The sequence below is a fragment of the Channa argus genome, chromosome 9, assembly GCF_033026475.1.
Source record: "Channa argus isolate prfri chromosome 9, Channa argus male v1.0, whole genome shotgun sequence".
In the NCBI taxonomy this organism is placed as follows: Eukaryota; Metazoa; Chordata; class Actinopteri; order Anabantiformes; family Channidae; genus Channa; species Channa argus.
Genome location: NC_090205.1, coordinates 12441781 through 12457251, shown reverse-complemented (window position 1 = coordinate 12457251; position 15471 = coordinate 12441781). Strand labels below are relative to the sequence as shown.

Sequence of the window (15471 nt, the reverse complement as noted above, 5' to 3'; positions counted from 1 at the left end):
AAGGGAACAACTAAAAGGAAAAGAAGAAGAAAAAATATTAGGGACAGCCATGTGCTCATACTGGGACCAGAGCTTTAAAGGACTTCCGCTGTAGAGTTGTCTTTTCTGTTTCTGTCTGTTCTGTTGACAGATTTCAACCTATTGAAAAACGGATTTTCCGAGGAGTCCTTGAAGGCACCACATGCGTTTCTTCCTGGACTATTCCTGCACTGGCGTTTGCGGCACCGTGTCATGATCAGGATCATTTGTGTGCAGCTGTCAGCGCTGAAACGCAGTTGCACTTTAGGTAAGAAGTAGAGTGGGGCTGCATGTGGAAAAGCTTCGTGTGTCGGTGGCAGCAGAGCAAACGATGAATGACAACAGGCGGCAACAGATTCACATGCTCGTCTTGTGCTTTATCCCAGTGTTGCTGTCGATTGTCGCAACGTTGGTGTGTTTGAACCAGAAAGGTAAGGTGGAGGAAGTGTTGTCAAATGTTGTCCTGGTAGCGAACGTTCGCCGTTAAACGACTAAAGCATATCGGTGTCTTTCCATGTTGGTCGGGGAGTTGACGAGCTCCACCGGGGTCTCTAGGACCCGGCGGATCTCTGTGATGGGCGGAGGAGCAGGCGGAGAAAGGTGAAGTTGCTCTCGGTGGACTGATCAGAGGTCAGTTTCGAAATGTCCCCAGTCAAGGTGAAGGTTGTGAAAAGCGATCGGGAGCCGATCTCCAGTCAGTTTATCTCAACGCCAGGCGACGCATTTTGTTAACGACGTAAAGGGATAAACATAGACGGATATATTGTAGCTAGCGTACAAAGAGTTCATCTGTACACGCTTTTGTTATGGTTCCCAAGTTGAAAACTACGACTATTGCCCCCTTCGGTCCTAATAAGCGATCTAAACGACCAGTTATCGCTCTTGAAGGTGTTCAGGAGAGCGGCGCCCCGCGGCTTTGATGCAGCCGAGATCCAGACGTCCATCATAATCCGCAGTGTCAACATCTCCATTCACCTCCTTGTGCTGAGCCCACTCTCAGTAAGCCTGTTTAGGACCCGATATGCAAGCGAACACAACGCGGGGATTTTTGTGGTCGGACGTAGAAACGAGGACCTTGTTGAACATCTGGGGGGAGCAGGACATTCAGGCGGCGCTGGATGGAAACTTCCGAAACAGCTTCGTGTACCGCGACGTTTCCCGGAGGCTTGGAGCAATGGGGTTTGAGAGGACGCCAGAGCAATGCAGGGTGCGGATCAAAAGCCTAAAGAGACAGTACTTGTTAGCCAAGGAAGGTAACCTGCGGAACAACGGGCAGTATCACAAGATCTGCAAATTCTATGACACCATGGAGCGGATTTTGAGCAACCGGCCTGCCCTTGACCCCCAGGAGTTAATAGACAGCGGGGCGGGAGGAGAGGAGGCCGTGGATGGGATGGACGAGGACGGAGAAGATGCTCAAGATGCATACCCAGAGAGCACAGATGAGTGTCCTTATCCTGCAGAGACCGAAGTGAAGTTGGAATACCCAACTGTTCCCATCCCTATTCCAGTGAAAGTGACAGTGGGCAATAACAGTAAGCACTTCCTTTTTCTTCTGTCATAGATGAATGCAGCATTTTCTTTTTTTTATCATTTCAAATTATTTAACTGTAGAAGATGCATCGTGTCATATGTCCTTCTTCTCTACTTAAGGTATTCCAGTAAGACCACATAACAGCAGCCAGTCAGCCAGCTCTCTGTCTGCCAGGACACCTAAACGACCAAGAAAGCGGCGCGCTAACTTCCCCATGGAGAAACTAATGGAGCAGTTCCTGGAACAGAGTGCGCAGGCCGAGGACAACTTCTATCGGATGGAGGAACAGCGCCTGCAGGCAGAAGATCGTCGGAGAGAAGCAGAACACACCAGGGAGCTTCACATGCTTCAGATGCTTGGTCAGATGTTCTCCGGCATTTCCTCGACCAGATCCAGTTCTGCAGCTACGCCTTCCAAGACAGCGTCTGGCTGCGCACCGGTGTTCTCCAGTTCACCTCCTGCATGTACACGTGGCCAGTCTAGCCATCTCAAACAGCCTTCACCCCAAAAACCCTGTTTCACCCAACAGAGTCAACTGTCGAACCCAGATCCCCAGGCGTTAGGTATTAGTTTTGGTGGCATGTGTGAAAGAAAATGGAAAATAGACATGTTGGCTTTTACGCGAAGAGCTCTTTGATGGAGCAGCCATCCCATTACACTTATAGTGCATTATTGTCTCTGTTTTAGTTGCATATTTGTTGTTTTATATTGTCATATTGTGTCTGTGGAAGGTAAAAGCTGAGATTAGAATAAACTTCAAGCCTTCAAGTCAACAAGTATTGCACACTTTAAAATCTCACTCTGCTTATTTCCTCAGTGTTTGAACGTTATTATAACTTGGGGTCTACATCACACAGAGGCATGGATGATGATGTCCTCTCACTAGTGAAGAGCATAGTCCCACCACTGATATCCAAAAAGCACAAGGGACAAGATGGACGTATTGGGATCATTGGAGGATGCCAAGAGTAGGTGATGCAATGAGCAGCTCAATACACACAACACTGATCAAACGAGTTTAATTTGTTATTCTATTGATATTCTCTCCACTCTCAAAGATATACTGGAGCTCCATACTTTGCTGCCATCGCCGCATTGAAAGTGGTAAACAATATTTATGATGGATTTTGCCTTCATTTTAAAACAAATTTAGTTTCAAACAATTGTTTGTCATTAAAGTCCAGTTCTGGTGACAATTCCCTTTTTTCATATCTGCAGGGGGCTGACTTGTCTCATGTCTTCTGCACCAAAGATGCTGCAACTGTAATCAAATCATATAGCCCAGAGCTGATAGTTCATCCTGTTTTGTAAGTACAGATCCACTTGGCTCTATTATTAGATGAGTAGAATTTTAACAGTACACAATTTTGTAGTAGTGTTTTCACAATCATAAATAGAGGAACATTGTACATTTATTTACCATGTTTTTGTAATCAAGTATTCATATTCCATTAGGATTTTATAGTCCTAAATTATTATGAGTAAAATGTATTACTGTATGAGATACCTTATTGTTATCATCATGGTGCTTTGTCACCATAATTTCATAATCCATGGAGATTTCGGTTATGGTTGCCCAGGACATCGGCTGTGTCGGTTGTGTTCTGTCATCCTGTCTCAAGGTTGTGTATTTAGGTTATAGTGCAAGCAAAGTATGCTTATTGGGGGGCCTGGTGGCTCAGTGGTAGACCATAGGGCTGGGATACAGAAGGCCAAAGAAAGTGTTATTGAGTCATCTGTCTGACTTTACTGTGCTTAAGCTGACAAAAAGCTACCATGAAGGTTTTATGGTGAGCCATAAGAACGCTGCTGATCGTAATCATGATGATCATAAGAACTCTTTGGTTAAAATTACTTTGTTTCTTTTAATAGTGACTTTTGGCCTGGTGAACCGATGATGCTAGCTTAACAGCTAAGTAATCATCCCAGTTTATAGTAACTTAATACAGTTTATTGACTGAAGATACCATTTTTATATTAACTTAGACAGGTTGTCTTTACAATTTTGGCAAATTACAATAGTGTACATCTTCAAGAGACGTGTGGGTTCAGCGCAATGATCCCACGATGGTGGAACGAGCTACCAAACGCTGCACGCTCAGCTGATTCTCTCCCAATATTCAAAAAACTGCTGAAAACTGAACTCTTCCGCATCTTCCTATGAACTTAAATCTTTAAAAAAAAACAAAACAAAAAAAAAACTTTCTGCTCTCTTGCACTTGTATCTCGTGAACTGTGAACACTTTTCTGATAGGACTTTGCTTTTATGTTTTCTCCTTGACTTAGATTTTTGCTTGCCTTGTACCTCACTTGTAAGTCGCTTTGGATAAAAGCGTCTGCTAAATGACTAAATGTAAATGTAAATGTGTGGGTATTTTTCAACTAACTTGTGTGTGTTTGTGTGTCAAGGGACAGTCCTAATGCAGTGGAAGAGATAGAAAAATGGCTTCCAAGACTGCACAGCCTTGTTGTGGGACCAGGTTTAGGAAGAGAAGACTTGTTACTGAAAACGACTAAGGCACGTGGAACAAACTCACTCTTACTTGCTCCGTAAACAGTATAGATACAAACAACTGATCTAATGATTAGTGAAAATGTCAAAGAAATGAGAGAAAGATCTCATACAAGTGATTCAAACCTTTCTCTGAAAGCAGCAAATGTATAGTGCTTTGATCCATTCTTCTATTTGTTGGCAAATACATAAGTACAGTATATTTATAAATAAAAAATAATTTGGGTAAATATTTCAGTCTGCTGTGGAGTTGGACAGATAGCTTTGATTAGACAGATGAAACATATTTTAAGTGTTTGGTGCAGCCACTGTGCTTGTTGCAACGATGACAAGTTTATTTTATCTCTCTCTTGTAGGAGGTGATTGAGAAATCCAAAGCAAGAGATATCCCTATAGTCATTGATGCAGTAGGTCTTGATTTTATCAAGTTTCAGCTGTTCAGCAGATGGGATTCTATTTGCAAAGCGATACACAATCACTGTGTGTGTTGTTTGTTTTGAACAGGATGGATTATGGCTAGTTACACACCAACCATCTGTTATTCAAGGGTACCAGAAGGGTATCCTTACACCTAACTTCATGGAGTTTACCCGACTCTATGAGGCACTGGTAGGTCTCTTCTCAAAGTTCAGTCAGGCACCAGTTGATGGCATACGACTTATAATTCTCCCTGTAACTGGATGTGTGTTTTCTGTGTTTCTGTCTTAGCATCATGAACCCATGGACAGCAGTGATCTTCAACGCAGTGTCCTGCAGCTCAGTGTAGCCATGGGCAACCTCACTGTGGTGCTAAAAGGAGAACAGGATCTGATTACAGATGGCACTAAGGGTAGGTATCAAAATCATGTGCATTCTAAACAAAACATTAAATGACTTGATATGGATTTTTCTATCCAATTTTTCATCTTTTCAAATGGTGTAAATCACTACCTAAACATGTAAATGTATAATTTTCTATTTGTGTTAACAAGTTCTTAGATACATGTACAGAGATAGCTAGGAGCTTTTTTTTATTGTGTTTTGTGTTATAAGTTGTAATTACTGTTTTTAGTGATCTCATGCAGTATTGAGGGTAGTGGGAGAAGATGTGGTGGACAAGGTGATCTCTTGTCTGGATCTATGGGCGTGCTGGCACACTGGGCCCATGCTGCCTCTGCAGCTGGAATGGTGAGAAGGTGAATACATGTTTACCTGTTTATGTATTCTGTTTTCATGGAAAGACTATACCAGTGTTTTAAACACAATATTTAATGTGCATCAACCTGAATCTTTAGGTAAAAAAAAACCTTTGTATTTTATATGTGCTTATACAACATTCATGGGTTTCCATTTAAATCGCCATTTTGAGAAATTAATTAAAGGGTCAAATCTACATAAATTCAATTTTAAAAATTATTATTAAACTAAATGTTTGCGTATGTTTTGGTTTTGGAGAGGAGATTGGAGAAAAAAACAAATCGGAAAAAACGCAATGTATTTCTCTGGCTTTTTGTGGATTGAAACCTGAATGAAATAATTGACAAATTAAAAAGAAAAACAATAGTTGCCGTCCTACTGTATTTCTGTTTTAACGTGGTAATGAATACGCATATCTGTTAGGAGTTAATAGCTTAAAGTAGCGTGTGTATTTGTGTGGGCATATTGCAGAAATTTGTTTCCTGAACCATAACTTTTTTGCTTTTCCAGTGTAAATCCACTTCTGGTTGCCGCATTCGGAGCCTGTTCACTTACCAGACAGTGCAACAGTCAGGCATTCCAGCAACATGGCAGGTCCACCACCACCTCAGACATGATCCAGGAGATTGGCTCGGCCTTCAAAAAGCTGTTTGAAAGCTGAAATGCTCAAATGACATTGTTATTTTAAAAAGCTACATACCTGCTCATTTTTTCATTCTTGAAAACTGTTAAATATAATAACTAGCCTGGGTGGGGTGTTGGAAAATGTTCTCAAAATTATTTTGAATAAAGGTTTGAGAGGTGTGCATCTCTGCAAAGACAATGCTCAAATTTAGTTGCAAAAAAACATACACTGAACCTGATAAGTAAACAGTCTTCCAATTTCAAGTAGTGCTGTGAATGCATTTATCACACCTGTTGAGGTAGCTAAGTTACTCCCAGTCCACCAAAGAGGCACAGGTCAAACAACCTAGATATGTATGAATTTTGAAATAAATAATTGAAATTTTTTGTGAGTGACTGGGTTCTTGAAAGCAATATGTAGTATGTGTTGCCACAGGGGGGCAGTGTTGAATTGGAACGTCGAAAAACATACTGGGGTCCTGTTTGTTATCTCAAAGCCAATGTTAAAGAAACATTTTGATCCTTTCAAATGGAAATTCCGGCGTAGGTTAAGCATCGCGGTGTGTCAACGTAAACCTTCAATGTCTCCAACAATGTACGAGTTTCTTAAAGCCAAATGAACTATCTGTGCACAGAGTCCGTAGCAGTACATGCGCACTGCTGAACACATTTGTTCAGGCACTTTAGCTAACAGCTAACATTAGCCTGCTGCTATTGAGCTATCAGGACCTATTGCTCACACGACCTAGTGTTAGCAACGAGAGCCATCACGGAGCTGTACACTAACTAATATCCACACAGGTAAGGTTAAGGTGTTGTGTGAGTCGTTTACGTACAAACGAGCTAGTTTTAACAGTAACTTAAGTCTAGCATGCCCCGAACTTTTTGTTTCTTTACTGTGATTGACAGCATGGTCCGTTAAATAACGTTATAGGCGAACACAAGCTAGTTTGGCTAACACTTTAAAACAAAAATCATACAAATAAGATCTCAGATTATTCCAGAATATTCGCTGTTAGTGTTTGTAGAAATGTAAACGTTGTTGGCGTTACCGTTAAAGCTCAACATAACGTGATCGATTAAAGTTTGATTACATTTAGATAAACAGTCTTTGTCAGGTTATGGTGTCGTTCGCTCAGCTAACGTGAAACATAAACGCTGTCAGACCGATTAATGCTAGTTAACGCTGAAAATGAAATTATATTTTCATGTGTGTAACAGTTATTTAGCCACGTGTAACTCAAATCGCAAACAAGAAAGTTACTTAACGTTAACGAAAATTGGCCAACAGGTCAATGTTAGTTGTACTTAACGCTGACTTGTATTTGAGGCTGGTAATGATCCAAGTGGAGAGAAAAGTGCTGTTAGTTTGTTTTAACTTCACTTTGTGGGTGTGGAGTTCAGTCACATCCAACAGTAACGCTGCAGTTTACCGGGAAATCCAATTAGCTAACGTTACAATTTAGCTAGTAGCTTTGTTGTCATGTCGGTTGTTGCCGATAATATGTGGCGTGATACTTTGTGGGACACTAACTTAAATATCACCTTCAAGTAACGTTAATTGTTTTGGGTTTTTTTTCTTTTGCTACTCATTGACTTTTCACTTTATATATTTATTCCTTGGTTACATTCATGCTCAGTAGTGATTGTTAGCTCCCTGTTGGCAAATTAACAGTACACGTAGCAGTTTTCACTATGGCTGACCGTAGATCAGCTCCCTCCCTCAACCCTCTGATCTGTCCTTAGGTCCCAAAACGTTGGATGCAAGTCAACTAGGCAGGTGGTGCAAAGTAAATAACGTACACATTTTTGCAAACTTGGGAGTATTAAATGTTGTAAGAAACGTATTTCTTTACCAAAAGATTGCCCTAATCTGTAAATAGTGTGTTCGAAGGTGCAGGTGTTGGGAGTGGGCAGCGGCAAGGACGGATCCGCAATGTTAAACCCGACCAACGGTGACCCGGGCCACGTTGTTGTAAATTATGTTGAAGAGTATTTGGACCTGGTGGAATCGCTGCCTTTTGACTTACAGAGGAGCGTGTCTCTTATGAAGGAAATTGATGCCAAGTATCAAGGTAAATAAACTTGAAAGATTTGTGTCAGGTATTACACTGTCCACACAAACTGCACATAAAAATATATAAAATGCAAATATGTATGACAAACAATAACGATTTCTTTGAAATGGGTCAGGTTCTTGATTTTAGAATTATAGGATAGGTAATCCTTTTCCATCAGTACATTTTTGCACTTATTGCTCCATGTGCCCCTCTACAGTGGAAAACCAAAAAATTAATCATGTTTACAAATGACAACATGTAAGGTAATATTTGTGTCTTCTGTGAGAATGTTGACTGGAAGTATTCCTTCTCAGACTTCAAATTATTTTTTTGACAGATGTCCTTAAAGAGCTCGATGATTCTTATGAACGGTATCGCCGGGAATCGGATTCACTTCAAAGGCGCAAGCTTCAGTTATCTATTCAGAGGGCACTGATTCGCAGTCAAGAGCTTGGAGATGAAAAGATCCAGATTGTTGGTCAAATGGTACGTTGAGTGCACAATGCTGCTGGTACAGTTAAGCTGCTTGTTGGCCTCCAGGTGAGAATGTTTACACCTGTTCTGTTTAAAATGAATGAGGTGACCAAAACATAGAACCACTTCTTCTTATTATGCAGTCCAGTACCACTCCACTACCCACTTTGACCTCAATAATTAACACATGGAGAAATATCACCTTTCTGACAGTTTCAACCTAAAAACACAGAAATTATGACCTTGTAAAAGCAGAATTCATGGCGGAGCTTAATTGCACAGGTTTTCATAATGTTATTCCTGATAATTTTAGTTAACTATAATAACATATATACATAACTGGATCAACAGAAAGCATGCCAAAACTTTAGTTTATACTATTTTGGATTTGTTTCTATTTGTTTTAAGTATAATGTACTTTATACAAGGAAGGCCGAACTATTCTAAAACACCCTCTGGACTGGAAAACCTTGCATTTAGTCATACATGTCAAATAAAGGATAAAATTAATGTTCTTTGTTCCAGGTGGAGTTGGTTGAGAACAGAACACGTCAAATAGACTGGCATTATGAAGTTCTCCTCTCCTCTCAAGAAGTCCCAGAAAGTCAGATTCCCACAGCAACATCCATGACAACTACTGTAGCATCCATGATGTCTTCATCATCGGCCACCGTCACTCCAGGGAAACCTGGTCATCATGACAAGAAGCGAGATGAAGTCACCCCAGGTTCAGGTGGTGGAGACAAGAGTGGAGGGAAACGTTCCAGGCGTCAAAAAAATGGGGAAAATCGGGAAAGCTACGGGGGTCTTGAACATGTTGAAGAGGTGGGAGTATCCCGGGAAAAACGTGCCAAAACATCTTCAAAGAAAAAGAAACGATCAAAAGGAAAATCTGAGAGAGAAGTGTCACCTCCCGACCTGCCCATTGACCCAGATGAGCCAACATATTGCTTGTGTGAGCAGGTGTCCTATGGTGAGATGATTGGCTGCGATAACGATGAGTGTCCTATTGAGTGGTTCCATTTCTCCTGTGTTGGGCTCCATCATAAGCCTAAGGGGAAGTGGTACTGCCCCAAGTGTAGGGGTGAGAATGAAAAGACCATGGACAAAGCCTTAGAGAGGGCTAAGAAGGAGCGGGCATACAACAGGTAGCTTGTTCTGCTTGGCCTAATGGACACTACTGTGTAAAAACATTGGATTTTATGTTTTCATTTACTGTTAATGTTTAAAAAGATTAATGAACTTCTTGTAAATAATTATTTTTGTAACTGCTGCATATCTGAGAAACAAGAATGCTCCCTCTCTGTTGCAACTACTTGCAAAGACTAGATAAAGCACTGTACAACCTGCATGTTTGTTACCAGCTGTCCTGCATTTATATCTCCTTTGTTGTCATCATGCATGCAACATGACCCACTCCATTATATATGCTCAATTAATAAATAAAACATTTGCTTTAGAAATGTTTTAGGATCTTTGAATGTCACTTTGCATCATTATCAATAAGTGAAATGTCAGCATATTCTGTCAATTGTCATTTTTTTGCCATGTCGGATTATTAGCAGAAAGCAGTATGCATATGAGCCCAGGTTTTTCAAATTTGTCTCGAGCAGTTTGCTAAGAAGCATGTGAACATACAAAATGAGTTTTGGAACAGGTTTATGTGGTCTGATGAGACCAAAGTTAAAAGTTGGTCATACCTCGCACAGTATTTGGTAATAATTCATATATGGTGAGAAACAAAATCTGCCCATGAGGACAGGAACACAAATCTCAGTCAAATGTGGTGAAGGCTCACTGATGTTTTAAGTCATTATGTCAGCATCAAGCATTTGAGCTCTGCATAAAGTGAAAAAAAGAATGTATGTACCCCAATATCAGTACATTTTAAAGCTAAGCCTACTACTATCAGTCAGAAAGCTAGAAAGGAAAGAGGGTGGATTTTTCAACAAAATAATCCAAAGCAAAAAGTCAACTCATAAATGGTTTAAAAACATGAAGGTGAATTCTTTACCGAGGTCTTTCCATTCTCCAGACTTTAAGATCATTAAAAATCTGTGGAAGCAGTGCATCTAGAAAGTATTCCCTTTTTTTAACATTGTCCACATTTTGTTGTTACAGCCTTATTCCAAAATTGATTACATTCATTATTTTCCTCAAAATTCTACAAACAATCCTGAAAGGATTAAAGCCACAAGTCTTTTTGTGTATGATGCTACAAGCTTGGCACACCTGTTTTTGGGCAGTTACTCCCATTCCATGTTTGCAGTACTTCTCAAGCCCCATCAGATGAGTTGCGTCAGTGCACAGCCATTTTCAGATTGTCTTCAACACGGCCACTTACTGTCAGTTTATTGATTATTATAATTATTTAATCAGAAACTGTATACCACTGTGGTGCATTAAATATGGCATAAACATTTTTTTCTCCAATCCATCCCCACTAAACTTAAATGCTGTATTTCAGCATACAAGTTTCACATGCCAAAAGATAAAATAATCGTTAAAGGTTTGATTAACATTAGCTTTTGCTAAAACAAAAATGTACCCAGTGGGGGAAAAAAAAAGGGATGTATCACTGCATAAAAACTGTGCCATATCAACATGTGGATTAATGATCCGCTGTGGTAAACCTGAACTTACAGGATAAGTTGAAAGGACAAAATAAAAAAAACTTACAAAATAACACCCATCAATATTCAATTTCTGGTTACACTACAGCTCCTAAGTGGAAGGACAGTTGATTCTTTTGTTTATACAAATCCATGTCTTACCTCACCGAATGTGCCCTGTGATTGGTCTTGGTGCATTGGAGCTTGTAATATCAAGCTCACATCGTCTGTGATGCAGATCAAGTATTAATTCCTATCAAAGCAAGAAATTAGAAAAGAAATTACAAATTTTTTGGTCAAATCCTAAATTTACATTTATAATAAAAAATTCACACGAGGATGAATTAGCTTTTTTTTTTTATTTACAAGTGCTGAAAAAAATGACATGAGGGACAACCAGTGCAAAATCTGTACATAAATTCAATGGCAGGGTTCTTATATACATGAGTACTGAACAGGGATGTGAATACACTCTGTCATGCATGTAACAAAGTTTACAACACAGCAAAAAACAGTGTAAAGATGCCTGATTTAGTTGAAGTCTGTAATGCTCGGGCTGCTCATTCTCCCATGGAAAAGGTGATCACTCCAGAGACCAGACAAACTGCTTTGTGAAAAAACATCAAAACGGATCAGGGGCATAACAGAAAAGGACCCAATAGAGATAATAGAGCCACCCTCCAATATATTTACCATAATTAGTAATGGGGAGCACATTTTACAGCAAGTTAGAACACACCAGATTTTTTAGGTAAGGGCCCACAAGTCCTTACTGATAAAACATCAAGGCATGATTCAGTACATTCCCCTGATGGACTGGAAAAGGAGGAATAAAATATAAAAAAAAACTCCTTGGCAGGTGAGAAAACAATCTATGTAGGGATGTTGGAGATAAAGTGCATAAAAGCTTAAAATCAAAAAAGGTTGGGTGACAGGGCCCAAACAAATTAAGAGGTACTCCACTAAAACTTGCAGCACACACAGCTTAACAATGAAGAGAGCAGCTATCAGGACTGTCAGGTCAACTGTCTCTCCAGCTTTGTTCTACAATGGCAGACACACGCTTCTCGTACTCCCGCTTATTCTCCTGGTACAGCTGTGCTGCCTGACTGTTGGCTGGACTGTTAGGGTTTGGTTCATCAAGCAGAGACTGAGGGGAAAAAAGTGAGTAAGTGAAAAATTAGGTAGAGTATGCATCATTGCCACTAAATTAAGCAATCTATAGAACAAACAGTAACAGGATTCATGTAATAATTTAAATAATTAAAATAAAAAAGTTAGCACATAGAGAAAAAAACTCCCATACTTGGGTTTCAAAGAAAAGCGCTATTTTAGTTTTAACCCTTTACCTTAGAGCATTAAACTGAAAAACTGCATTCACAAACATTTCCATGAGCACAGGTTTGGAATATATCACCTTCTGTTTCTCAGAAAACATAAAAGGAGACAGTAAAATCTTACGAAAAAATATAAAATGTATAATTCTGTTGTTTATTGTTGCTGACATGTCTTACCTGGATAGATGTAAGAATAGAGGACACATCATAAGTGGGACTCCAACGATTCTGTAGGATGTCCAAACATATACTGCCATCTGCATAAACTATGGATAATAACACAATTAGAGACCACCTAAAATATAACAAATGCTATGAACTGGTAAAAAAGTACATTAAAAAAAACACAATTTTACCATTTGGATGAAACATCTTTGACACAAATCGTACTGTGGGGGGTTTGTTGGGGTATTCCTCTGTGAATTCTACAATCAGCTTAAATGTACCTGGGACAAAAACATATGTTTGACCAATTAAAATCCAACTGGCTGGTTTACGTAAGCAAGATTTCAAGTCTGAAAAAGTGACTTCTCCTAAACTAAACAAAACCACAATCTTTACCAACATGAAAAGATGTAAAATATATATTTAACAATAAGAGTAAAACTAATAAATTATATGAACTACAAAACATACCGGATAGTAGCTCTTCACACAATCTTTAGGATGTGGTAAAGCTGTCATGTTAGACATGGCTTGCATGTGCTTTAGAAGCATTAGTTCTTCCTACATAAACAATATGTCACTTAATGAGATACTTACCATCTTCAAAAGGAGTTCCTTCAGGACTGTGAAGTTAGAAAAAAAGATAGAGTAATTACTTACACTCTTTACACATAAACCCACGCAATATTTATACCTAGGAAACAACTCTACTAATGTCTTACCCAAATATGACTGCATTCCACACCATGATGTTGTTTTCAGAAGGGGCACCACTAACTCCAGCTGGAGGATCCTCCTGTAACCTTCATAACCCCCCCCGAAAAAAACTCGATGTTACAGTTGGTCTTCTAATCCATACTCCACAAAAGGAAAATCAATTTAATCTGACTACTGAGAAAAGTAGATACCATAACTGCCTGGCCCAAACCAAACTTGATTTTCAAATAAACAACTCTGCTGCTATGACTGGTGGCAGTAACAGCAGACTTTTCAACAACTTCGCGTGGGAGTTTTGCTATTTTTACATTTAACCAATAAAAATTAGACTTCATTCTGATTTGAACAAACATATACAAAGCACAACTGGGACCTAAGCAAATCAATAAAGCCTGCAAATAAAAAATAATATCAGCCACTATAGTTTGCCATTCTTTCTGATAACATAAGTTATAATATGATAACACAAGTTTTAATAACTGAGATATGTGGAAAATTGGCTAGTTGGTGAGCCATTACTTTTTAGCCACAGCAATGTAGTTTGAAAAGCTTGTCCATTTTTGAGAATAACTTCCTTCTATGATCAGAATCTCATTGGGAAGAGAAATTAAATCAGAGTACTTTATAAATAGTGATATAACATTTGTCTTCACTGTGCACTACCCGTTGCAAGTAGGATCACTATTAAGTCAAAACAAAAATGTTAATATCTTACATCTATTCCAACAAAGCTTATGACCTCTAACACTGATACTCCACTGTAAAACAAATACTATGAACTCATAATGGAAAAACTTTCTCAGATTGTTTCAATCTAGTCTATAGCTTCACTCCACACCTCGACCTGGGATCACCTGTCCAAATTCCTGCAGGTCAGAGTCCAGATAGAGCTAAAGAACAAAGCGAGAGTTGCCTAAACTTAAAGCCTAATAAGAAGGGAACCCTGTGCTAACTAGGCTTGTTTAAAGTGAATTATAAATAATTTATATGCTTTCAAAATGAAGTCGCAAACCGGGCATTTAAAAACCATTTCCGGGGACAGTCTTGTGTTACTGTTAGAAAAACAAGCCGGTTTCACTTACATTTTTTGAGCTTCAGACCTATGTTTATGAGTTTATGTTGCTTTTTCTTGTTTTCAGGGTCGATATTAATGTAACTTTATGAGCGTATGTAATGTTAGGATGATTTAAATTACGTGATTGGAAAAAAAAAATCACTTACATTACACAAACACCGAGTAGTGCTTCACGGTTAACGTTGATAATCATTTATAGGTCGACTTTTTATTAAACGTAAACGGTTGAGTTAAAAGTAATAAACCCTTCGAAAGAACAGCGAATAGGTTTCATTAAATGCGTTTAGTCCAAGCATAAAAAGGCCAACTGGTCTCTTGTCCAGAACATTTAAACGCCAATGTATCTAATGTTAGTTTCAGATCGCTAGTAGCAGCTGCGTAAACTGTGTAGCCGACAAACCTGCTAACATGTATTAGCGTTAGCAATGTTGGTCTGCACTGTTTTCCTTTATCTGTACCCGTTTAATCAATTAACGTTATTGCACTTGACTGCTGGCCTAACACTTCGCGTTCGTAAGAACACCGAAATCTGACACTACAATTCCACATTTTACCACGGGACTTGGGTTATCAATAAATTAATATTAGGGGAAAAACTAGCTACCAAGCTAATGTGCGCTAGCTATGCTAATGCTAGCCGTTTCTGACAAATCATAGCTAACTGACAGTACAGGCATCGGCATAATTTCTGACCATCGGCTTACCGTTTAAAATCTCTCATAAGTCTTCTTCTGGCCGGGGTCGACATGGCCTAGCTTGTTAAAAGGATAATACCAACAAAGGTACTTGAACAAAAGCCAACTTGACCAAAACGTAATTCTGTATTAAATGATAATTTGCCTCCTTCTCCCGGCCCTGCTCCTTCCGTCGTTCCGTCGATAATCCTGACTCTCTGGTTAGCTCTGCTAGGTTTACAGGACGATACCATGTCATGGAAACCGGGGTGTTGCACTTGCAATAGGGGAGTTACACGTCTGAGGTGTGGAATTATCTTGGAATTACCAGCCTAAGATTCAGGTAACTCAACATTTTTGGAAATTACTTAGTTATAGTCCGACAATTTACTCGACTTTACTATGTTGTTTCCCCATCTTCACAGGGGGCATCGACTTTACTGGGCGTGGTGACAGTGACGTCGTGTTTGTGCAGCACTGAAAAGGTGAAGGT

The 15471-nt window shown here is 39.4% G+C and overlaps 3 protein-coding genes across 16 annotated transcripts; 2 read left to right on the top strand and 1 right to left on the bottom strand.

Moving 5' to 3' along the window:
- The first annotated feature begins 96 nt into the window (after window positions 1-96).
- naxd (NAD(P)HX dehydratase) lies at window positions 97-6249 on the top strand. 5 transcript variants are annotated; one of them, XM_067515704.1, is made up of 11 exons: window positions 467-1553; window positions 1672-2115; window positions 2370-2520; window positions 2611-2656; window positions 2771-2859; window positions 3962-4070; window positions 4421-4471; window positions 4569-4673; window positions 4773-4893; window positions 5116-5231; window positions 5751-6249. In XM_067515704.1, the coding sequence occupies exons 1-11, from the start codon at window positions 1040-1042 to the stop codon at window positions 5892-5894; spliced, it is 1890 nt and encodes a 629-aa protein (XP_067371805.1). In that variant the 5' UTR covers window positions 467-1039; the 3' UTR covers window positions 5895-6249. The 5 variants fall into 5 exon arrangements, with proteins under 5 accessions (XP_067371807.1, XP_067371806.1, XP_067371805.1 ...); XM_067515703.1 differs by having other exon boundaries at window positions 469-1553; window positions 5116-5239; XM_067515706.1 differs by lacking the exons at window positions 467-1553; window positions 1672-2115 and adding an exon at window positions 97-286 and having other exon boundaries at window positions 5116-5239.
- A 117-nt stretch (window positions 6250-6366) lies between these two features.
- On the top strand, window positions 6367-9918 carry ing1 (inhibitor of growth family, member 1). 9 transcript variants are annotated; one of them, XM_067515716.1, is made up of 5 exons: window positions 6367-6665; window positions 7611-7644; window positions 7765-7939; window positions 8262-8410; window positions 8924-9918. In XM_067515716.1, the coding sequence occupies exons 3-5, from the start codon at window positions 7801-7803 to the stop codon at window positions 9548-9550; spliced, it is 915 nt and encodes a 304-aa protein (XP_067371817.1). In that variant the 5' UTR covers window positions 6367-6665; window positions 7611-7644; window positions 7765-7800; the 3' UTR covers window positions 9551-9918. The 9 variants fall into 9 exon arrangements, with proteins under 9 accessions (XP_067371817.1, XP_067371816.1, XP_067371813.1 ...); XM_067515715.1 differs by having other exon boundaries at window positions 7759-7939; XM_067515712.1 differs by having other exon boundaries at window positions 7611-7654; window positions 7759-7939.
- A 1432-nt stretch (window positions 9919-11350) lies between these two features.
- ube2al (ubiquitin conjugating enzyme E2 A, like) lies at window positions 11351-15379 on the bottom strand. Of its 2 annotated transcripts, XM_067515697.1 has the most exons (7): window positions 15009-15379; window positions 13235-13315; window positions 13110-13135; window positions 12704-12793; window positions 12525-12613; window positions 12360-12430; window positions 11351-12160 (listed from the first exon to the last, which is right to left on the bottom strand). In XM_067515697.1, the coding sequence occupies exons 1-7, from the start codon at window positions 15050-15052 to the stop codon at window positions 12055-12057; spliced, it is 507 nt and encodes a 168-aa protein (XP_067371798.1). In that variant the 5' UTR covers window positions 15053-15379; the 3' UTR covers window positions 11351-12054. The 2 variants fall into 2 exon arrangements, with proteins under 2 accessions (XP_067371798.1, XP_067371799.1); XM_067515698.1 differs by lacking the exon at window positions 12360-12430 and having other exon boundaries at window positions 15009-15351.
- Between the last annotated feature and the right edge of the window lie 92 nt (window positions 15380-15471).